This window comes from Tamandua tetradactyla, chromosome 10, assembly GCF_023851605.1.
Source record: "Tamandua tetradactyla isolate mTamTet1 chromosome 10, mTamTet1.pri, whole genome shotgun sequence".
In the NCBI taxonomy this organism is placed as follows: Eukaryota; Metazoa; Chordata; class Mammalia; order Pilosa; family Myrmecophagidae; genus Tamandua; species Tamandua tetradactyla.
The window spans coordinates 26,227,922-26,252,965 of record NC_135336.1 but is presented as its reverse complement, the minus strand read 5'-3'; the positions used below and the strand labels follow the sequence as shown (position 1 = coordinate 26,252,965).

The following is a 25,044-nucleotide window of genomic DNA, read 5'->3' as shown; positions in this document are numbered from 1 at the left end:
CCAACACAACAAACAAACTCACTACCCTCCCCCTGTCTACTGGGACATGACTCACAGGTTTGTGGACCTTCCTGGCAACATGGGACAGAAATCCTGGAATGAGCTGAGACTCAGCATCAAGGGATTGAGAAAAACCCTAGAATGAGCTGAGACTCAACATCAAGGAATTGAGAGAAACTTGTCAACCCAAAGGGGGAAGAGTGAAATGAGACAAAAGAAAGTGTCAATGGCTGAGAGATTCCAAGCAGAGTCGAGAGTTTATCCTGGAGGTTATTCTTACACATTAAATAGATATCACCTTGTTAGTCAAGATGTAATGGAGAGGCTGGAGGGAACTGCCTGAAAATGTAGAGCTGTGTGCCAGTAGCCATGTTTCTTGAAGTTGATTGTATAATGATATAGCTTTCACAGTGTGACTGTGTAATTGTGAAAACCTTGTGTCTTGCTGCTCCTTTTATCTACCTTAACAACAGATGAGTAAAACATATGGAATAAAAATAAATAATAGGGGGAACAAATGTAAAATAAATTCAGAGTGAAATGCTGGTGATTGGTGAGGGGGAGGGGTGGGGGTATGGTATGTATGAATTTTTTTCTGTTTTCTTTTTATTTTTCTGAATAGGTGCAAATGTTACAAGAAATGATGATGGTGATGAATATGCAACTATGTGATGATATTATGAATTACTGATTATATATGTGGAATGGAATGATAAAAAATTATGAATGTTTGCATTTGTTTGGTGTGTTTTGGTGTTTAAAAAAAGAAATTAATAAAAAAATTCTGGTTCAGAAATATCTGGGCTGGAGGGTTAGATTTTAGGGTCATCTGTACTCTAAAATCAACATCTGTTGTTTTTATACACAACATTTTTTGGATATACATGAATGTGATAATCCTGGGAGAACAAGTTGAAGGTAAGGGGAAGGGAAATAAAAACTTACTGAGTTCCTAGTAGTTGCACTGTGTTTATTTAGCATTTTCACATTAATTCTTTAACATAGCATGACACAACCAGTTCTTTTTTTTTTAACTTTTTTTTATTGTGAAAAATAACATATTTACAAAAAAGTAATAAATGTCCAAGTACATTTTAACAAGTAGTTATACAACCAATTTTAGAGTTCGGTATGGGTTACAGTTCCACAATTTTTCATTTTTTTCTTCTAGCTGCTCCGAGACACACTGAAAGACATATCAATATAATGATTCAGCCATCATACTCATTTGTTAAATTCTGTCTTCTCTTTGTACTCTTCCTTCTTCTTCTTCTTCTTTTTTTTTTTTTTTTACCTTTTTGTGAAAAATAACAAATATACAAAAACAATAAATTTCAAAGTACAGTGCAGCAATCAGAGTTTGGTATGCATTACAACTCCACAATTTTTAATTTTTATTTCTAGCTGCTCTAAGGTACTGGAGACTAAGAGAGATATCAATATAGTGGTTTAGCACTCATACTCATTTGTTAAACCTGGTCTTCTCTGTATAACTCCACCATCACCTTTGATCTTTCTCTCACTTTTTAGGGGTATTTGAGCTATGGCCATTCTATCTTTTTCATGTTAGAAAGGGCTGTCAATAATATGGGATGGGGGATGGAATTAGTTGATGTTCTGGAAAGACTGGCCCCTCTGCATTTCAAGACTTATTGAAATAAGTCCCTGCAAATAAATGTTGCAGGGACCCATCTGAAAACCATTTCTCCTCTTCACTTCCACTAGCACTTAATCCTCCAGCAATACCAGTCTGTCTGGAACTGCGCACATTTTGCTGTTCATATAGGTCCATCTGCCTCAAGAACTCTCCTACCCCATCTGCTCAGTATACTCTTCTTTGTCCATCAGAATCATACCCATGAATATTTTTATTATTTGGAGACTCACTATTGAGTGGCCTCCTCATATCCCCTACCCAATTTATTTGTCACACTTTGCCAGAGTGGTCTTTTAAAGTATGTGCAATAATACCAGCCCAAGGAGAAGGTTTTGTTCATGGCAAGTATTTCCTAGTGCTGTAGTAGAATATCCTATTTGAGATATCATACTCTTCATTATGTTTTTTAATTTACTATAAGACTGCAGGAGATGCGCCTGGAAGTTTTAAAGCAGCTGCTCAAGAAGCGTGAAGAGAATCAAAATGAAGTGAACATGAAACGCTTGAATGCCCAATGGTCTAGACTTCAGGAAGCAAAGGAGGCAAAACTGGCACAAGTTCAACACAAGCATGTATCAAGTAATGGTGTAGTATGAACTATGAAAAAAATGGAAATATTGGCTTTGCTTTGGATCTCTGACTAAGCCTGATTTAACTGAGCTGTAATTCTTTTCTTGGTCCTAGTGTATCAAATAGGTAAGGGATAGGAGATGAGCTATTTCTCAAAGGTAGAAGAGTAGAGGAAAATCCTTCAAAAGTAAAGAAAGTGATGATTTGTCTTAACAATAACAGGTAGTCAAGTTATTGACATTATGGGAGGTGTGTATATGTGTTCATTTGTGTGTGCATGTGCCTATGTTTGGGCGTTTCTGTGTGTGTCGGTTCTGTGTGTGTTGAGGTGTTGGGCTCCCTATATTAACGTGCTGATGTCCTGGCTAGGAAATGATGCTCTGAACTTTTTTTTCATTATTGTCACCTATGGAGCCATTTTAGACATTTTTTTCCTAGCTGCTATCCCTTCCATAAAATTTAAATACCACAGATATACTGTATATCTTGTTATATACTGTATGTATATCTCATGCATAAAAAGAAGTTTAAAGATTATTCTTTATATTCAGCACAAATTAAGAATGACTAAATGAAAATTGTATTTAAAATTTAAATTGAGAATTTTATTAACATTCTGAGTAGCTTTTAATGTAACTCATTTACTTATATAAATTGCCATGTATCAAATTAAGTAGCAAATGAACAATTTATATAACTATACAATAATAGCAGTGCAATCACATTTTTAAAAAATCCCTTAAAACTTATTTTTCCAGCAACAGTAGAACAATCACATAATTAAACTCCTTAAAAATATTTTTAGTGATCTTAACCTTTAACTTTTCCTGGATGTGAGAAAATATCCTTTCACTTAACTAGCTACTTAGTATTCATTTAGGTATTGTCAACATTTTTTTCTATTTGGTACTTGACATAATTAATGACGGTGCCTAACTTTTGTAGATAAGTAGTAAAATATAAATTATTTTTATTTAATTCTAAAATCCCAAGCCACACACAAAAGTACCGAACATCAGACATCTACCAGGCATCCAGCGGCACCTTGCAGGCCACCTCTTACGAAATGACTTCGTATTCTGGCAATATGATTTCACTGCTGTTGAGTACATGATGTAGAGCTTTCAAAAGGAGGTGGGTCTGATAGGATTTGGAAGAAAAGGAGAAAAGGAGGAAGTGGAGGTAATAAGCATGATTCCTTAGATGAGTTACTTCTAATGTGCACAGTTGAGCCTCTCAGCTCCCCCCCCACCCCCATCCCACATTGCCAAAGCTATGAGGTGGGACATAATATGTCCATTAGCCAAAATGGACACAGATTACTGAAGAACCTAATCTTTCCTTTTAATTATTTTCTGTGGGAGAATAATTCTAACTCCATATTGAACATGCAGTTTTTTAGTTACTTTGAGTTTCTTTTATCCATTTAACAAATTTTTATTGAATGACTACGTCTTCTTGGCTAGTATATGGAATGAAGTTAAAAACGATTTCTGATGAGTACCAATGGATGACATTAGCTGATACAGCTCCTTTGTCACTCCCACCTGCCTCATGACAATCTGGGTCATAGAGATGACAGACCTCCATTTTTAGTGCTACGTTCTGGCTGCAGTCTGCACATCATGCTACTGATTCAACTCAATAGTTTCCCTTTGAATAAAACATGAACTTGTTTACTAACCTGTGTTTGAATGAGTTAGAACAGTATTTTGAAGATGGTCATAGAGATATGTTTTATTTTAGCAAACAGAAAACTTGTGGGAAAAGGAAAGAATATAGAAGGAAAGTTGGAGAGAAGAGATATCATCAAAGATTATACTGACTTTGCATCCCACACCTACGGACCTCTGTCTCGTCTTGGTCGTTTCCCAGACAACAACTCAGAAAACTTTGTAGTAAAAAACCACTTTCTCAATACCTATGAAGGTAAGAAATTTACATAGTTAGGAAGCCTAGTAGTATAGTTAAGAGGTTTGTTTATCTTAGAAATATAGATTAAATATATAAATTCAAATAAAAGCCAAACAAAAAATATTTGCAAGAAACAGCAATTACAAGGTTTACAATTATTAATAATTTAATGAATTCATACAAACCAATAAAAATACTAATTCCAAATAAATAAATGGATACACTATAGAACAAGTTAGCAAGGAGTAAATTCAATTAGCTACCAAATGTTTCAAAATGTTTAATATGACTAATAATCAAAGTTATACAAAAAATGAAATAGAAATAACATTTTTACTTTCAAATTTGAGATGACAAAGAAAAGCAACATCACCTAATGTAGTCAAGAGTATAATGAAAGAGATATACTCATATATTTCTAACAAAACAGCTTATTAATATACATTTGGAAAGCAATTTAGCACTATATGTTGTCTTAATTTTTTTTCATGCATTTGACCCAGCAACTCCATTTTGAGTATATATACTGAAATTATAGCCTGAAACCTGGGCAAAGTTTCAACATCATTTATAATAGTAGGAAAAAAGAACTATCTTATATTTCCAACTGTAAGGCAGGTACATACTATGAAACTTTTTGTAACCATTAAAATAATACTATCTAGACTTTTTATGAACATTAGCTATACATAAAACTATAATGTTAAGTGGAAAAAACTCAGTAAATCGTATTTAAACCATGATTTCAACTGTTTTTAAAATGTATAGAAAAATCACAGAAAGTTAATTCACTAAATGTAAAATGTTTTTTCCTGTTTTTTCATAGTTTAGGCATTTTCCTAATTTGTATAATATAATATTGCCATTAAAATACTTTTTAAAAATAAATTCCATTTATTCCATTTAAAGAAAGCCTAAAATGAGAAACTTAGTCTTGAAGATTTTAAGGAAAAATTAATTTTGGAAATGTGCTTAAAAGGTTAGTAGATATATTGTGATATATGTATATATCACATAGCCAGTTAATGTTCATAACAGCTAAACCAGTAGCTCTGGCTGGCTGTCTCCAGAGCAGAATATGAAAAAATGGGGTCCATCCATTTTAGAATGGTGGCACCATGTTTCATAGGATTTTTAATTTTCTGTTGATTATTATTGTAGAATTTATTGATTTTTATAGGCCAATGTTTTCATTTTAGAATGCATTTCTCATTTTTATAGCCAGCCACTGAAAACAGAATTATGCAGAAATTTGCTTTAAAGGACAGTTCTTTGTATTATGTGAGACATACATATCTATGATTCCAAATGAAACCACTTAACAAACAGCTATTAAAATTAAAATTAACTATGGACTCTGAAAATGCTAAGGGTAAGCACCAGGAAATTAAGAATATGTGCTTTCTTCCCATAGGATTAGTTGAACTTGAGTCATGTCTCCCAGATTTTGTAACACAACCCCGAATCAAACCTCTGAAACCAAAAGTCATTACTACCAAAGATGGTTTTCTAAAGAGAGCAGCAAGGATGGATCATGAGTTGGAAGAGATTCATAAGGTATGCTAGTTATCTTGAAGACAAGATGTTTCTCCGTGTGACTTTTGCAGAGAAATACTAAACTTCAGAAATTGCATTTTGTCTTGGACAGCAATGTCCAGTGGTTCTCAACACACAACCCAACATTCTTTCTCCTCTCTAGGCTTTTCTCTTCTGGGATTTGCCTGTGCTGTGCTAAACCAATTGCGTTTACCCCTTCCATTGAAACTTTAGGAATATCTCTTGGAAGTTATTCTTCCTGTTTGCAGAAATCGTGTTTCTTTTTGAAAGTGGTTGCAACTTTGTATCCACATAATAAAGTTTGACACTACTAGAAGTGTTGCACATTTCTAGTATTAGGAATTATGGTTGGTTTTGATAGTGTAATAGCCTCTATTTTCTCTGTTTTATATTTGTCATCAGAACATCATGAGGAACTCTTCTATCATTTAGTTTAAAACTCAACTAAGTGAGAAAGTTTGATGGCCATCCTCATGAACCAACAGCACATCATCCATCTATGGAGCTTTCTCTTGTTAATTGGGTTATAGGTGTGCAAACCTGGATACTCTAGAATTCTTGGTTTATAATAGTGGTTATAATCTTTAGTGCATCAGACTCACTGAGGGCCTGCTAAAATATCTATTACTGGGTTCTACTCCCAAAGTTTTTGATTCAGTAGGTCTGGGATTAGGCTCAGATATTTGCATTTCTAACAAGTTTCTGGTGATAATGATGCTGCTGTCTGGGAATCACACTTTGAGACCCATTAGTTTGCGACATTCTTATCACCAGCCCATATATGTTTGTTTGTCAAGTGATTGTTATTTATGATGAATTTTATTAAAGGTTTGGTCTACCTCTATTCAGATAATTTTTTTTCCTTTTAAAACATTATTATTGTAGTGAACAATAATAATGTTCACTATAAATATTAAAAAATCTATTCTTTCATATCTGGGATGCATCTAACTTGGTCAAGGTGTATTATCTTATTTTTACTAAATTGTTTAATTTGACTTATTAATATGTCATTAGGATTTTGCTTCTGTGTTCATGAATTAAGTGGCTTTCTTATTTTGATTATGTTTGGTTTTTGAGTCAAAATTATGCATCCTGAAATGAATTGGGGATTATTCCTGCTTTGTAGCTTTGGGATAAGTTTAAATAAGATAAGGATGATCTATTTCTTCAGTTTGGTAGAACACACATATAAAACCTTCTGGGTGGAGGAGGGGCCAAGATGGCGGCTCAGCAAGATGTGAGATTTAGTTCATCCTCCAGAAGAGCTACTAAATAACCAGGAAGAGTACAGAACAGCTCCTGGGGCCACATCAGTGACTGGACACACAGCATACCCCAGTCTGGATCAGCTGGACTGGCTATGAGCCCCCCCAGAACCGTGAGATCCCCAAGCCGTGGTAGCCGGCACCCCTCCCCAACAGGCTGCTTCCCAGAGGGGAAAGGAAAGAGACTTAACCAGCAGCAGGGGCTGAGTGCAACTAAGCTTCAAATGTGGAATTAATTCACAAATTCTGACTACTAAAAATAGGCCCCCAGCTCAGGTGAACCTGGTCAAAGCGGAGGTCACTCATTTTTGCCCCAGCACTAAGGTGGCAGGGCTGACACACAAAAAAATGAAACAGAGGTTTTTGTGGCTATGTATCTACAAAGTCTTGATTGCCTTTGGATAGAGTGGCAGGGCTTCTCAGGCTACAACTGCCCCAAGCATAGGCAGAAACCAGCTAGTTTGAGAGCTTGTCTGAAGACTATGCCTTCCCCAGGGGAGGGGTGAGGCCCAACTCAGGTGGAATCCCTCCCTCAAGGAATTCAGACCCCAGGACTTGGTAATTTGAAGCCATTAAAACCAGCTTACAACTTCTCCCCTGTCTCCACCACACCCCCAGCAGGGAGAGTCTGCCAAAGTTAAAGGTACCACATCACCTTATGCTGGTGGGACCTGCAGGCAGAAAAGTGCCACATACTGGGCAGGATAAGAAAAACAGAGTCCAGAGACTTCGCAGGAAAGTCTTTCAACCTGCTGGTTCTCACCCTCAGGGAAAACTGATGCAGGTGACTCTTTCCTCCTGTCAGGAGGCCAGTTTGGTCTGGGAAAATCTGGCTGGGTTCTATAATACCTAAGTAGACCCTCCTAAAGAGAGGGAGGGAGAAAACACCATACAGGGAGGGCAGAAACAAGAGCTGAAAAATTCTCCTCTGTTAAACAAAACCTAAGCTAGTGGTCCAGAAAAAGCTGAACTGAATGCCAAGGAACAGACAGACAACAAATTCATCCAGCAAGAAAACCCTAGGTAAAAGAAGTGAAAGCAATCTCCAGAATAAACTAATTAAGGTAATTAAATGCCTAGATGCCAGCAAAAATAACAAATCACACTAGGAAAATTGAAGATATGGCCCAAAGGAACAAACCAACAATTCAAAAGACATACAGGAGTTGAAACAATTAATTCAGAATGTATGAACAGACATGGAAAACCTTGTCAAAAATCAAATCAATGAATTGAGGGACGATATAAAAAATGCAAGGATTGAACAAAAAGAAGAAGTTGAAAGTCTGAAAAAATCACAGAACTTACGGGAATGAAAGGCAAAGGGGAAGAGATGAAAAAAACAATGGAAACCTACAATGTTAGACTTCAAGAGGCAAAAGAGAGGATTAGTGAACTGGAGAATGGAACTTCTGAAATCCGACAAGAAAAAGAAAATATAGGGAAAAAAATGGAGAAATATGAGCAGGGACTCAGGGAATTGAATGACAATATGAAGCACATGAATATACGTGTTGTGGGTGTCCCGGAAGGAGAAGAGAAGGGAAAAGGAGGAGAAAAACTAATCGAAGAAATTATCACTGAAAATTTCCCAACTCTTATGAAAGACTTAAAATTACAGATCCAAGAAGTGCAGCATACCCCAAAGAGAATAGATCCAAACAGACGTATTCCAAGACACTTACTAATCAAATGTCATAAGTCAAAAAGAAAGAGAGAATCTTGAAAGTAGCAAGAGAAAAGCAATCCATCACAAACAAAAAAAGGCTATGTGTAGATTTCTCAGGAGAAACCATGGAGGCAAGGAGACAGTGGGATCACATATTTAAATTACTAAAAGAGAAAAACTGCCAACCAAGACTTCTATATCCAGCAAAATTGTCCTTCAAAAATGAGGGAGAAATTAAAACATTTTCAGTCAAAAAATTACTGAGAGAATTTGTGATCAAGAGACTGGCTCTGCAAGAAATACTAAAGGGAGCATTAGAGGCAGATACAAAAAGAAAGGAGAGAGAATTGTGGAGAAGAGTGCAGAAAGGGAGACTATCAGTAAAGTTAAAAAGAAGAAAAATTAGATATGACATATAAAATCCAAAAGGCAAAATATTAGAAGAAAGTACTACCCATACAGTAATAACACTAAATGTTAATGGATTAAACTCCCCAATCAAAAGACAATGACTGGCAGAATGGATTAAAAAACAGGACCCATCTATATGCTGTCTACAGGAAACACATCTCAGACCCAAGGTTGAACAAAGGTTGAAAATGAAAGGTTGGTAAAGATATTTCAGGCAGATAACAATCAGAAAAGAGCAGAAGTAGCTATAATAATATCTAACAAATTAGACTTCAAATGTAAAACAGTTAAAAGAGACAAAGAAGGACACAATGTATTAATAAAAGGAACAATTCAACAAAAAGACATAACAATCATAAATATTTATGCACCAAGCTAGAATGCTCCAAAATACACGAGGCAAACACTGAAAAGAGAAATAGACGTATCTACCATAATAGTTGGAGACCTCAATTCACCACTCTCATCAAAGGACAGAACATATAGAAAGAGGATCAGTAAAGAAACAGAGAATTTGAATAATACAATAAATGAGCTAGACTTAACAGACATTTATAGAACATAACGCCCCACAACAGCAGGATACACCTTTTTCTCAAGTGCTCATGGATCATTCTCAAGGATAGACCATATGCTGGGTCACAAAGCAAGTCTCAATAAATTTAAAAAGATTGAAATCATACAAAACACTTTCTCAGATAATAAAGAAATGAAGTTGGAAATCAACAATAGGCAGAGTGCCAGAAAATTCACAAATATGTGGAGGCTCAACAACACTCTCTTAAACAACCAGTGGGTCAAGGAAGAAATTACAAGTGAAATCAGTAAATATCTCGAGGCAAATGAAAATGAAAACACAACATCTCAAAACTTATGGGACGCAGCAAAGGCAGTGCTAAGAGGGAAATTTAGTGCCCTAAATGCTTATATCAAAAAAGAAGAAAGGGCAAAAATTGAGGAATTAACTGTCTACTTAGAAGAAGTACAGAAAGAACAGCAAACTAACCCCAAAGCAAGCAAAAAGAAAGAAATAATGAAGAATAGAGGCGAAATAAATGAAATTGAGAACATAAAAACAATTGAGAAAATCAATGAAACCAGAAGCTAGTTATATGAGAAAATCAATAAGATTGATGGACCTTTAGCCAGATTGACGAAAAGGAGAAGAGAGAGGATGCAAATAAATAAGATCAGAAATGGAAGAGGAGACATAGCCACTGACCCCACAGAAATAAAGGAAGTAATGACAGGATACTATGAACAACTTTATGCTAATAAATACATCAATGTAGATGAAATGGACAACTTTCTAGAAAGGCATGAACAACCAACTTTGACTCGAGAAGAAATAGACGACCTCAACAAACCAATCGCATGTAAAGAAATTGAATCAGTCACTAAGAAGCTCCCCCAAAAGAAAAGTGCAGGACCAGATGGCTTCACAAGTGAGTTCTAGCAAACATTCCAGAAAGAATTAGTAGCAATGCTGCTCAAACTCTTCAAAAAGATTGAACAGAAGGGAAAACTACCTAACTCATTCTATGAAGCCAACATCACCTTCATACCAAAGCTAAAGATATTACAAAAAAACGAAAACTACAGACCAATCTCTCTAATGAATATAGATGCAAAAATCCTCAACAAAATTCTAGCAAATCAAATCCAGCACTACATTAAAAGAATTATACATCATGACCAAGTAGGATTCATCCCAGATGTGCAAGGATGGTTCACCATAAGAAAATCAATTAATGTAATACACCATATCAACACATAAAAGCAGAAAAACCACATGATCATCTTGATTGATGCAGAAAAGGTATCTGACAAAATTCAACATCCTTTCCTGTTGAAAAAACTTCAGAGGATAGGATTAGAAGGGAACGTCCTGAAAATGATAAAGGGAATATAAGAAAAACCCATAGCTAGCATCATCCTCAATGGGGAAAACCAGAAAACTTTCCCTTAAGATCAGGAACAAGACAAGATGTCCATTATCACCATTCTTATTCAACATTGTGTTGGAAGTTCTAGCCAGAACAATTAGACAAGAAAAAGAAATACAAGGCATCAAAATTGGAAAGGAAGAACTAAAACTCTCACTGTTTGCAGATGCTATGATACTAAATGTCGAAAAACCCAAAAAATCCACAGCAAAACTACCAGAGCTAACAAATAAGTACAGCAAAGTGGCAGGTTACAAGATCAACACTCAAAAATCTGTAGTGTTTCTATTCACTAGTAATGAACAATCTGAGGGGGAAATCAAGAAAAGAATTCCATTTACAATTGCAACCAAAAGAATAAAATATTTAGGAATAAATTTAACTGAAGAGACAAAAGACCTATACAATAAGGTACAAGAATGGTTAAATGAACTCACAGAAGACCTAAATAGATGGAAGGGCATACCGTGTTCATGGATTGGAAGACTAAATATAGTTAAGATATCAATTCTACCTAAATTGATTTACAGATTCAATGCAATACCAATTAAAATCCCAAAACTTACTTTTCAGAAATGGAAAAACCAATCACCAAATTTATCCGGAAGGGCAAGGTGCCCAGAATAGCTAAAAGTATCTTGAAAAAAAAAAATGAAGTTGGAGGTCTCACGCTACATGACTTTAAGGCATATTATGAAGCTACAGTGGTCAAAACAGCATGGTACTGGCATAAAGATAGATATACTGACCAATGGAATCAAATAGAGTGTTTAGATACAGACCCTCTCATCTATGGATAATTGATCTTTGATAAAGCAGTCAAGCCAACTCACCTGGGACAGAACAGTCTCTTCAGTAAATGGTGCCTAGAGAACTGGATATCCATATGCAAAAGAATGAAAGAGGACCCATATCTCACACCCTATTCAAAAGTTAACTCAAAATGGATCAAATGGTGGGAAGTCAAATGGTACAACTGCTGTGGAAGGCAGTTTGGCAGCTCCTCAAAAAGCTGAATACAGAATTGCCATATTACCTGGCAATACCATTGCTTATTAAGTTTACTTTTTCAGAAACTTAAAATCTACAGATTGTTCCTGTCCCAGATAAGTCTTGAAACCCAGAGGTTTCTCTCTAAGAACATTAACCTCTTGCATTCCTCTCCCCAATAATGTTGACACCCCTTTTCAGCATGAAAAAGTTAGAATGGTCATTGCTCAAATACCTCTGAAGATTGAGAGAGCAATCAAATGAGAAGGAGGAGTTGTGACCGCGTAGTTAAGACTGACATGTGATTCTCACTACTGAATCATTGTGTGAATGTTTCTTTTTTTTTAGTTGGGCAGGCACCGAGAATTGAACCTGGGTCTCTGGCATGGCAGGTGAGAAATCTGCCTGCTGAGCCACCATGGCCCTCAATGTTTCTTTTTGGTTTCTATTCTGTCAGAAATTCCTGATGGAAATACCTGAAATTGTTGAACTGCAACCCAGTTGATCTTTGATAATCATTGTATAACTATATAATTTTTACCTTGTGTCTGTATGATTGGAAAAACCTTGTGACTGATATCCCCCTTATCCAATCTGTCAAGTTGAGTAATAAAATAAAGACATACATGGGGAAAAGTGTAGAATACAGTGATAGAAGCTAGAGAAGGGGGAACGGTTACCTAATACGTACAGATTTGTTAAAAGCGTGCACTTAAATGTTTGGGAATGGATAGAGGTGATGGTAGCTCATTTTGGGATTACAAGTAATAGTAACATACTGTAGGTGAATTTGATTGAAAGTGGCTCACATTCTGGATGACTCAAATATGTTCCCTGAGACCAGGTTTCTTCATCTATGAAAAGAATAGAATGGGTTACATGATATGTGAGGTCCCTGCCGACCTCATTTCCATGAGCATCCACACACAGTTTCAGATGGAAAGTTCCACACTCCTTTCCCCTTAGATGGTCTGACCTTTTCCAAGATAAGCGCATGATTCTGGCGATTGGCTGGAAGTCCACTCACCCTAAACTACAGGATCCATTCATACCTGTGCGCATTTGTCTCTTGAGAATATGACTTCCTAAATAGTTCAAGGAAATGCCTAATGTGACAGAGGGAATTTGGGGTGAAGATCTCATGATTTGAAGTAAAAGTTAACTTTTGGTAAACACCTGCATTCCTAAACCAGATTAAATTAGTAGCATAAAATCCTACAAGGGGGTGGTGCGATGGTGGCTCAGTGACAAGAGTTCTCACCTGCCATGCCAGAGACCTGGGTTCAAATCCCAGTGACTGCCCATGCAAAAAAAAATCCTATGAGGGCCCTTTATAGTGCCAAATCAATACTATTAATGGTTTTATTGGGTGGAGGCTGAGGCTGGGGGCAAGGCCCAATTTCTCAATATTTCCGACCACATCAATTATATTTTGGATGAGTGCTGTCAAATGCAGTAGCCACTCGCCACATGTAACTAATTATTTAACACTTGAAATGCAGTGCACCTAATTGATTTGAGCCGTAAGTTTAAAACACACACCATGTGTTCTAGTTTGCTAGCTGCCAGAATGCAATATACCAGAAATGGAATGGCTTTTTAAAAGGGGGATTTAATAAGTTGCTAGTTTACAGTTCTAAGACCGAGAAAATGTCCCAATTAAAACAAGTCTATAGAAATGTCCAATCCAAGGCATCCAGGGAAAGATACTTTGGTTCAAGAAGGCTGGTGAAGTTCAAGGTTTCTCTCTCAGCTGGAAGGGCACATGGCGAACACGGCATCATCTCCTAGCTTTCTCTCCTGGCTTCCTATTTCATGAAGCTCCCCGGGAGGCGTCTTCCTTCTTCATCTCCAAAGATCACTGGCTGGTGGACTCTCTGCTTTGTAGTGTTGCTCTCTCTGAATCTCTCTGAATCTCTCATTCTCCAAAATGTTTCCTCTTTTATAGGACTTCAGAAACTAATCAAGACCCACTCAAAGGGGTGGAGACATGTCATCCCCTAATCCAGTTTAACAACCATTCTTAACTAAATCACATCAACCAGGGAGATGATCTCATTACAGTTTCAAATATACAGTATTGAATAGGGATTATTCTACCTTTAAGAAATGGGATTTATATTAAAACATGGCTTTTCTTAGGGGGCATACTTCCTTTCAAACCAGCACACCATGTTTTGAAGACATAATATGAATGTAAAATATCTCAATAATTTTTATATTGATAATATGTTGAAATTATAATATTTTGCATATATCAGGTTAAATAAAATATAATCTTAAATTCAAAAAAAGAAAGTGGCTCAGAGCTACAACACAGTTCATCTATTAAACAGCTGACATGATATCTTTATGCCAGCCTTCCCCTGCACGGCAGTTTTTCTATTAATTTGCTATACCAAGCCATGAAAGATTTCATTAACATTTATTTTTTATTTTTGCAGAAGATTCTAAGAATGCACAGTTGTTCCATTGCCTTGCTAGATTATGACCTTGCTCCTTTCCTACAACTCTTTCATCCTTCAAGTGACACTTCAACCAGAATCATTGGAACATCATCAATGCCTTTTACTCAAAGGTTCTGTTCCTTCAGATCTTGTAAATCATTAAATGTGGACTGTGCTATGATGAAATGAACTAATGCAAAATCTTGTCCATTTTCATGTACAAATCCCTCATTGCTGTAAATTGTTGTGCTCCGACAGTATCCAAGATTTCAAGCATACACTGTACACCTACTTCAACCTGCTTTCTATAAGAATCTTCTATCGTAGGATCATATTTTTCAACAAAAGCTCCTTGCACAAACTGCATGGTCAGAGCAAACTTTCCAATGCCTCCTGGGCCAAGAACCACTAGTTATACTCATGTATTGTGTGAAGTTGTTAAAATCTAGTACGTCTCAGGCTGTCAGTGGTCCTCATAGCCAGTGTCTCCTGGCGTCTTGACCTCCCTCCAGGTCATTAGTTCTGGCACCACAGCTGTACTTCTGCTGCCGCCACTGCTCGGATGATTACGCACCTGACTATGGGCCCTCTCCTGCTTTTTCAGCTCTTCATCAGCACAAAGATTCTCTGTCTCTCTGCTCTGACCTTACTTACTTGCCCTGTGTCACTACAGCTGAGAGAGTAGGCACTAATTGTCCTCAGGCAATGACGGAAAAGAAATAACAAAACACTAATAATAGCCCCTTTCATATTTTATATTCTTATAGTCCAAGTTAAGGTATGACACCTCATGCATGTGCTCCCCATCCTCTACAAACCCGTATTTAGTTCAAAACAGTTCTCTCTCTCCCAAGGAATCTCTCAGAGTTTTCTCCTTGCTTCAATTTCCCTCATTCTGTTCTTCTGAGGAGGCAGCCAGCAGACTGGGCTGTTCATTATCTTGGTAGGAATCCTTAAGACTTTCTTTACCCCTACATTTTTTTTAATGGGAATTCTTAGTAATTAAGTGATGGGTGGATGTGGAATGAAAGCATGAATTTATCCAAATGTTTGGAATGAAACAATAAAGGAAACAGATAAATGGTAAGTCGTGCGAGAGATACTTTTGGGGGCAGAGAGACATAAATTCCTCTTTCAAGAAAACCAATCATTTACCACTTGCAAGGAGAGCTTATCCTAATTCATCTTGAATAGTGTACAATGTGATAAGTGTATATAATTGGTAATGTCGGGGCTGTCAGTTCCTAAAGAGAAAGGTGTGTGCATTATTTTTCCTCTTTGTCAGGCTTGAATGTTTAGTCTTTACCACCCATAGAGACTTCTCTTGAAGTCTGTTTTCCAAAGTGACTCATCCCAGCAATCATGCTTTTGAGGCTTTTTCCTTCAATTCCATATTATATCTGTATGCTTTTTAAAAAAGAGAAGTAATTTTGAAGTAGTCAGATTATAAACAAAATATTTCTACTGATCTGGTTGGTGAGATGCCATTATAAGGAATCTGCTCATTTGGAATACTGGATTGAAATAAAGAAAAAGTCATTAAATATCAGGTTTTCATACAGAAAATGTATTTTCTTAGTTGTACAGTCACATCATTTTGAATATCCAGAGTCATAGGTGTTATGAGTTGTTTTTAAAATACTTATGAACTATGGCTTAGTAATAACAGAGGAGAGATGGCCGTAATGGCATAAAAGAATTACCACAGTGCAATTTTCAGACTATTCTTGGTAGAAATTTAGGAGAAATATATTTTGATGCCTTGTCAAATCCTTGCATTGTAAAGTGGGATAAAAGAGACCAACTAGTCCTTTATGAATGCCGTAGGTTAAACATAGTTGCCTACTCAGTCGGTCAGGTTGTCTTTTGAGCATATTAAAATGGATTGTACTCATTGTATTCATTCATTCATTGTATTCTCACAGTCATTAATTCATTCTTCTCTCTCTGTCTCTTTTTGAACTTCATCTTTCAAGGCAATTGTGAGGTTGAGATTTTAAAAATCTCAAGTTCTTTTGTTTCATTGATTATGCTTTTTCATTGTACTTCTTGGTCAAATGATTTTTTTCTTTAAATTGTGAAAATTCTGGTGATTTTCTTCAGAATTTGAATTATTTTTTATTTTCTTTAACTTTTATTTATTTATTAAATAATAAGTAGAGTCACTTGATTCAAACTTCATGAGTTATATACTGAAATGTTTCCTTTTTATCCCTGTCTCCCAGTCATGCAGTTCCTTCTCTGCAGACAACTAGTGTTTCCAGTTTCATGTCTAAACTTCCAGAGATACCGTTGTATGCATGCATGTATGTATACACACACACACATATATATTGCACATATAAACATGTGTATATGTTTGCATCAATATGTATTTGAAATATATAATATATAAATAAATATATGTAAGTATATTTTTAACCTCTTCTTTATACAAATATTAGTATATAGTGCATGCTGTTCTCCCTCTGCTTTTTTGATTTAATATGTCTTGAGGTCATCCCATATCAATTTTACCAGAAAATCTTTATTATTTCTTTACACTTGCATGATATATCATTGTAGGAATATACTATAATGTATGTAGCAATCTCCTTTTGATGTATATTTAGCTTGGTACCATTTTTTTAATATTACAAACAGAGCTGCAATGAATAACCTTGTATGCATATAATTTGGTACTCGTGTGAACATATTTAGAACACAAATTCCTTGACATAGTATTGCTAGACTACAATATATGTGCATTTATAATTTTGATAGATATTGCCAATTTTTCCTTCATAAATGATATACAATTTCAGTAGTGTGTGAGAATACCTATTTTCCCTCATCCTAACCAACATAATCACCTATGAATGATGGGTATGAAGCAGTTTTGTTTGGTATTGTTTGGGGCTTTTCAAACAATACCAGAGTTTAGAATTATTAATTACTTTCAGGCTGTTACTGCTTTCTACTGGTTCACTAATTGTGTTTGCAATAGAGCTATTCATATTTACTGTTTAAATTTATTGTAAAGAAACTCAAAGCCTTCGTGTCTCTCAAAATCATAGCAATTTCAGGTTGTTCCAAATTTCACTCGTAATTTGCATATTTCTACTACTTTCTAGTTTTTAGTAGAAACATACAAGCACATACATTCTTAAGATACAAACATTCCATGCGTGGTGTATAATCAATGGCTCACAATATCATCACATAGTTGTATATTCACCATCATGATCATTCTTTAGAACTTTCTAGTTTTGACTTAGTGCTAGATTCTTATCACTTATCCGTGTTTTTCTGGAAAATATAGTATAAAAAGTATAATCCCTGCCCAGCACCACCCACCCTCCATGCAGAAGTGCAGTCAGCAAGTGAGACAAACTGCCCTACAAGGTGGCCCACATCAGCGTGGCCTCTTGGGGATGCAAGGCCCTGGACACCACAGAGAACAAGATGCTGGGCCTGATGCACGTGCGGGAGATGTACTCGGCCTCCAAGCCACTGAAGGGCGCCCGCATCGCCAGCTGCCTGCATATGACCGTGGAGATGACTGTGCCTATTGAGACCCTTGTTGCCCTGGGTGCTGGGGTACAGTGGTCCAGCTGTAATATCTTCTCCACCCAAGACCTGTGGCAGCAGCCATTGCCAAGGCCAGCATTCCACTGCACGCCTGGAAGGGTGAAACAGACAGGAGTACCTATGGTACATAGAGCAGATACTACTTCAAGGAGAGGCCCCTTAACATGATTCTGGATGATGGTGGTGACCTCACTAACCTCATCCACACCAAGTACCTGCAGCTCCTGTCTGGCATTCAAGGCAGCTCCAAGGAGACCATAACTTGGGAGCACAACCTCTACAAGATGATGGCCAACAGGATCCTGAAGCAGCCTGCCATCAATGACTCCATCACCAAGAGCAAGTTTGCTTTTGACTATCTGTGGCTGCCAGGAATCCCTCATAGATGGCATCAAGTGGGCCACAGATGTGATGATTGCGGGCAAGGTGGTGGTGGTGCCAGTCTATGGTGATGTGGGCAAGGGCTGTGCCTGGGCCCTCGGGCATTTTGGGGCCCATGTCATCATCACTGAGCTTGACCTCATCAATGCTCTGCAGGCCGCCATGGGAGGCCATGACCACCACAGATCAGGCCTGTAACGAGGGCAATATCTCTGTTACCACCACAGACTGTATCAGCATCATCCTCGGCCAGCACTTTGAGCAGGTGAAGGATGATGCCATCCTGTGTAACACTGGACACTTTGACATGGAGACTGATGGCAAGCGGCTCAACAAGAATGCTGTGGAGAAAGTGAATATCAAGCCCCAGGTAGACTGTTGCTGGCTAAAGAATGGTTGCGATATCATCCTGCTGGCTGAGGGCAGGCTGGTCAACTTGGGCTGTGCCACAGGCCACCCTAGCTTCGTAATGAGCAAATTCTTTACCAACCAGGTCCTGCACAGATTGAGCTGTGGACCCACCTGGACAAGTACCTCATCAGGGTCCACTTCTTGCCCAAAAGCCCATCTGGGCAAGCTGAATGTGCAGCTGACCAAGCTGTCTGAGAAGCAGGCCAAGTACCTGGGCATGTCCCGTGATGGCCCTTTCCAGCCTGATCAGGTCTTTACCCTTTACCTTCCAGCTGGCAGCCCTCCCAGGCTCTACCCACTCCTCCCAAGAACAATGGCACCAACTTTGAAAGTGGTTTTACTTGTACCTCCCATTGACTCCCTGGGGCTGCTCACTCAGACTCTCACTTCTGCCGCATCCCTCATACTGTTTGAAATGTGGCAAGGGGCATTGAGAAACCCTCAAGCCCTGGTCATCATAGAGATACAAGGGAGACACAAGGATCCATGCACTCAGGGGTCTTGGAACTGCTCACTTAGACCCTAGGCTGAAGTTAACAGCAGTGGTCTAAAGTCAACGTACTTTACCATCTATGTCTCTTCACATGGCCTTATGGACTTTATACTCATGTGCTTGGTTTATAAGTTCACTGGTTCTTCAGTCAGTGACAGATGAAGAAAAGCAATCTTGAAGGGCAGGGAGGAATTGTTGGTGTTTGAATGCTCCTAAGAACCTGCTTTAGTACTAGGCATTCTCTTAAACCTCAGAATAATGAAGCTGGTACTTGAGTCCCTACTTTACACAGATAAGAATAGACTGTTGGGCAGGCCACAGTGGCTCAGCAGGTAAGAATGCTTGCCTGCCATGCCCAAGGACCTGGGTTTGATTCCCGGTGCCTGCCCATGTAAAAAAAAAAAAAAAAAAAATAGACTGTTAAGGGGACAAGAGAAGTTACAGCCAGAGGTTGACAGGGGCCAGAAAAATGTAAAAGCAGGCATAGGACTGTGACCACTTTGTAACATGATGGTTCCTATCACAATCCTGGGCCAAAAAAAAGATTAATTTAGCTTATAATGTGTTCTAAGAGAGCAGGAAGGTGGGTAAATAAAAATTTTGGTACCTAAAAAAAAGAAAATCATATGATAAAAAAGTAAAGAATGATTTTTAAACCACAAAGATCAGAATTTTTGGTACTTTTAAAAATTCCCTGTGGTTGAAAATGGAACCAGTGAAAAAACCTTACATCACATAATTTCAGCAGGACTTTTGGTGATCAGAAGGTAAAAAATATATATAAAGTAAAACACACACACACTCTTTCATGAAGAAACGAGCTCGTTTTTGAAAATGTGAATGTGTAGACTTTCAAAGCCTAAGTAATACTCTCCCTTCACTTTGAGACAGTTGCCATTTAATGCTCCTGTTTTCCTTCATAACAATAAAAGCATATGAAATGCTTCAGTCATTTACTTCACAGGAAATTCTTCTATTGCACAGGCATTTGTTTAAACTGGAAAAATAACAGTTCAGTGGTTTGCTTGTACATACACATGACAGAACTTTTTAAGAACTCAATTTTTAAAATCCTTCAAATCCTTGGTAAAATGGATGTACCTAGAATCCATGCCATGTTTATTCTATGGGTAATATATCTTCAAGAATATCATAGCATCCTCTGGGAGATACAGGCACCTCAGATTGGATGTCTTCAAATTGCCCTAGCCATAAAGAATATTATATCTGATTGATATTCACATCTGCAGCCTAGATATGATAGTGGAGGAAAATACAAAGGTAAAGAATGACATCTGGTGTTATTTCAGGCACTGCTGGAAAAGAAGAATAAAGTCCTTGAATCAAAGAAACCCTTGCGCTTCCTTCAACAAAACCCAATACCTCAACCTCGGCTTCCAACTCCAAGCTTGGAAATGAGTTCCAATGTAAGTTTGAAACATTTTTCATTTGAAATGCCAAATTCAGGATTGCTGTCAGTTTATTCTTAGCATAGTTTGGGTAGAAAAGAAACCCAATTAAATAGTGTTAATTTCCCAAGCTCTGGCTTAAATGTTTTCTTTATTCTTATGTGTTAAACATCAAATATACACGAAAACAAGTAAGATGAAATGAAATGAAATCTAAACCCAATTCTTTTTGAGAACAAAACACAAAGAATAAAAAATCTTCCCAAGAAAAGTAGGCATCATAATGTAACCCACATGTATGTCAAATAAAAAAAAGAAGATTGAATGATGATCAGTTACCACGGCTGTCCTTCTATGGCTGATGACAGAATCCAAGAGGGACAAAGTGTGCATCACCTTTACAGATCCCCAAACTCAATCTGGGCAAGGTAAACAGAGCTGGTTAAGATTTAGAGGACTAACTCAGACTAAACAAACCGACAAGAAACTGCTAGAGAAGCCCAATGCAAATGTATTACATGAGAGAAATATAACTGCCTGGTGAGACAGGATGTTCCTGTTAGCTGTCAGCACATTATCTCTCAGTATAGGACAATCCTATAAGGAGCCAAGTTGTATTCAGAAGGTTGCCTTGCCTATCCTCAGAGGGAGGGGAGTGGACGTAGCTCACTCATGCCGGTTACTTGACCCTACTGGAGAGACTGGCACTTTCCTCTGTCTGACTAAAATGTGCTCCTTCCTGGACAGCATCTCCTATTTTAGACTTTGTGCAGACCCCTGCCTTTGGTTAACACACTGTCCTTCAATGTGTTAATGCTACTGATTAGACTGTTGCTTTTTAAAAAAATATATAAATTCAGAAGTGTCTTAATTAGATTTCCAGCCCATGCTTTTTCTGCTTTCATAACATAGTCATTTAAGGTGATCTTTGCAGGTCACTAATATCATTCATTACATTCTGATTTTACAAGTTTAAATTTTTGTGAAAAACACCTCACTCTGAATTCTGTATTCTCTGCCTACTTATTATCAAACAGGAAAAAAACTATTGCCAGAGGGATTTTATAAGCCATATCTGTTGCTTAAAAAAAGACTTCTTGATCTGTAGGGATAGTATGACAGTGGGGAAATTTTTTGCTATTCTTTGATTTGTTAATGCTATTTATGATGATGAATAATAATGAATTTTAATGATACCTAAGTAACATTTAAAATACTACATGCTCAATGAGGGTAGGTACCACATTTTAGCTCTTTAAATTCTTTTGATATCTAGCACAGTCTTTCTTGCTTGGTATAAGTATTAAAAAAAACATTTGATGCTGACTTTTGCTGACAGAAAAGTTCTCAGGCTGCTTGGGTCTTCCTTTGTTCTTTTAGGAAGAAGAAGAGATAGAAATGGCTGTGATCTACCTTCAAAAGTTACTCCGGGGCAGAGTGATTCAGAACATGGTATGCAAGGTCCAACTACTAGCTCTATGTTTCTCCGTTCAGAATATATTTATATTGCATCCATTTTATAGAATTTACAGAATTGCTATAATTATGGAATTCACTCTCTGGAATGAATTCACACTTATGCCCTGAAATCCCATTGAGCTCAATTCTCTTGCTACCTAATCACTCCCTTCCATGGCCAAATTGGGCCAGGTGGCTGGTGCAGTGTCAAGGAGGGAGAGAAGAAGGTCTCCTACTGTTTGCACAATTGTCATTAAGGTGTGTGAAACCAAATACTTCCTTGGAAAGGCTTAAATTCAGAAATTTTCTCACCTGAGTTTTGACTTTCAAAGCATCCTAAACCAAGTGGATTATTAAATTTTTCAAAGTCATGATATACTTATTTAAGTTAGCTTATAGCTAGCACTCCCTGTACTATAAATAAAATAACTAAATACTAATGGCCATCCTATATGGCCACATGATATATTCTTTGCTCTATATATCATCTCTTTTTTCTTTTTGCTTATCAGCAACCCCGTTTTATTCTCAGGCAAATAAATCTGAGTCTAAGAGAATAAATGGACTGCCAGCAGATTCACCTCTGGTTTTTCTGGCTCTAAAGTGTTAGCCAGGTTATGTGTGCTATTAGAGCAATCATATTTCAACACTACTACTACTACTAATAATAATAATAATAATAAATAGGCTGGTGAAAGCCCCCACTAAAATGTATTATCTCCTCAGACAGCCATAACTCATAGGAGACTCATTTATGATGAATATGTCCAGGGAAGCTTGGTGAGCACTTTGTGTTCAATACTATTTACTCTCTCCAATATTTCTCCAGAAAGACAAAAAAAGCTCCTGTTAAATTCAGACAGTAGCCTGCATATAAATGAGGGGCAGGCTTATTGGAAAAGAAAAGATGATCATGAACAATACCACCTCCAAGTTTTTTAGGGAAGGAGCACAGAAAATGAGGGAAAGGTTCTGCTTTCTTAATATGACTCTGTAGTTGTCACTTTGTCTTTGAGAGGCATTTTAAGAAACTGGATGAGCACCTACCTGGTAATTCAGCCCTTTCTCTGCCTGGCAGCTGAATGTGCCTTAAAGAGGGCTGAACTCCAGCTCTGCCGAGCCTTCAGCTATTCTGAGGATCCCAAAAGGCAGAAAAGAACTGACCACTCCCGAGTGTCTCCCAAGTCCTGCATGCAAATCCTTGTGCTTGGTACAAAGGGATGTTAATTTTCGAGTCTCTCTTTGATTTGATTTGATCCAGATGTTTGAAGGGAAAGAAAAGCGACTGGAACTGATCCAGGAGCTGCGCACCAGCCATGCACTACAGGAAGATGACAGGCTGGTGAGGAAAGCGGAGAAGCAAGTGACCCTGGCCTTGCAGCGGCAGAGGAACTTGCATGAACACAAGGTTCTTTCCTTTTCTTTCTTGTTACTTTCTTACTTACATGCCCAGCCTTGATTTTTATTACTGTGCAAGCAACATTATAACAATAAATGAAATAGGAAAGAAAGAATCATCCCCTAGAATCCCATCATTGTGTCACAGTCAGCATCCTTGAAAAATGCAGCCGCAGTCCATAATTTGAATGGGGTGTTCCCTCAGTATAATGATTATGATATTATTCTCTTTATTTGCAAACATAAAACAAAATATGTTTTTCAACTTCAAGATTTTTTTCCCTTCCAAGTTTTTAAAAAATATTCGGTAACTCTACAACGTTTCAGCTATGAGGGCTTAGAAGAACGAATAAGTAATCAAGGTTCTAAGAAAAGAAGTGAGAAATGAGATTTAGTTTAGAATATCATCACTTATAGCCTCTGAGTTTTCGAGCTGCACATAGCTCATGCTGGCTAAATTTCATATTATATACCCTAAAATATCTTGACATTTTGTGACTTGCATCACGACCTCATGGCTCTCTGCTCTGTGACAAAGCTGAGAAATGCAGCCCTAACTCAACAACTGGAAATGTTTTTCCTGTTTTCTTACAGAGTTTGTCTATACAGACAAACAGTTTTATATGTTATTGACTATAGTGTAGATACACTTTTTGCTTCCTCTCACTTACGTGTACATCAGTCTGGAAAATAGTCATTTTGCACAGTTTAGCATTACAAAAAAGTAAAACCTACAGTAAAGTTAATATGACCCACCTTTAGGAACATGCATAACTCTTGTGCTATGTGGGAACTGGGCACATGTGGTAAACAGCTCAGAAACGACTGCAACTTTGTTGCTTTTACACGGCAGAAGCAACTTGGACAGTCCCTAAGCTTTGAGTTATGGGTGGAGGGAGGAAGAAAACCACAGGCTGTGAGACCCAACAGAGGGACAAGAGAAAGAAATGGGAAACCTGGACACTGGCGGCTCCAAATCTGGAAGTCCTAGAGTCCTGGAAATGTTGGAGAAGAGGTTAGACTTCTGCTTAGGTAGTGAACAGAATGCCCTGCAAGCACCAAAGCTCGGGACACCAATGGAAAATGTCCTCCCTGGCCCTTTGAGATTTCTGATAATGGGCTTCAGCGGATTAGCTAAGACAACCCAGGCTTTTACTTCATTTATTTCATTAAGCATGATATCAACATGATTGAGATCACATCGGCTAAGAGCCAAGGGAGGAGTTAATAGGGAAGGCTGTCAATCAACCAAGGATTCACCCTACTTTTAGCTGTACCTGGAAACACGGACGACATGCAAGAATCTGAGGGAGTGCACGCTTCACATTTACCTACAGGAATGCTGGTCCTCTCCTCTTCTCCTTCTCTTATACTTTCTATTATAAACTTTTCAAAAATGCATAATCTTCAGGTATGTAATGAATTACATATTATAATAGCAGAATCACCCTCAAATATTTTTACTTAATTTTCAAACTAGATTTTATTAACTGAG

At 37.5% G+C, this 25,044-nt stretch overlaps 1 protein-coding gene and 2 pseudogenes across 4 annotated transcripts in view; 2 read left to right on the top strand and 1 right to left on the bottom strand.

The window, feature by feature from the left end:
• The window catches only part of CFAP91 (cilia and flagella associated protein 91), a 109,578-nt gene that overhangs the window by 39,164 nt on the left and 45,370 nt on the right, over positions 1–25,044 (top strand). For 3 of the 4 annotated variants that reach the window (XM_077118232.1, XM_077118231.1, XM_077118229.1), the window contains 6 exons: positions 2,079–2,236; positions 3,974–4,156; positions 5,556–5,698; positions 20,595–20,711; positions 22,074–22,145; positions 23,413–23,559. In XM_077118232.1, the coding sequence (XP_076974347.1) occupies positions 2,079–2,236; positions 3,974–4,156; positions 5,556–5,698; positions 20,595–20,711; positions 22,074–22,145; positions 23,413–23,559 (820 nt within the window). The remainder of the gene's footprint in view (positions 1–2,078; positions 2,237–3,973; positions 4,157–5,555; positions 5,699–20,594; positions 20,712–22,073; positions 22,146–23,412; positions 23,560–25,044) is intronic. The other variant, XM_077118230.1, reaches the window with a different exon arrangement.
• On the bottom strand, positions 14,247–17,772 carry LOC143648831 (ras-related protein Rap-1b pseudogene; annotated as a pseudogene).
• Positions 17,859–19,317, top strand: LOC143648830 (adenosylhomocysteinase pseudogene; annotated as a pseudogene).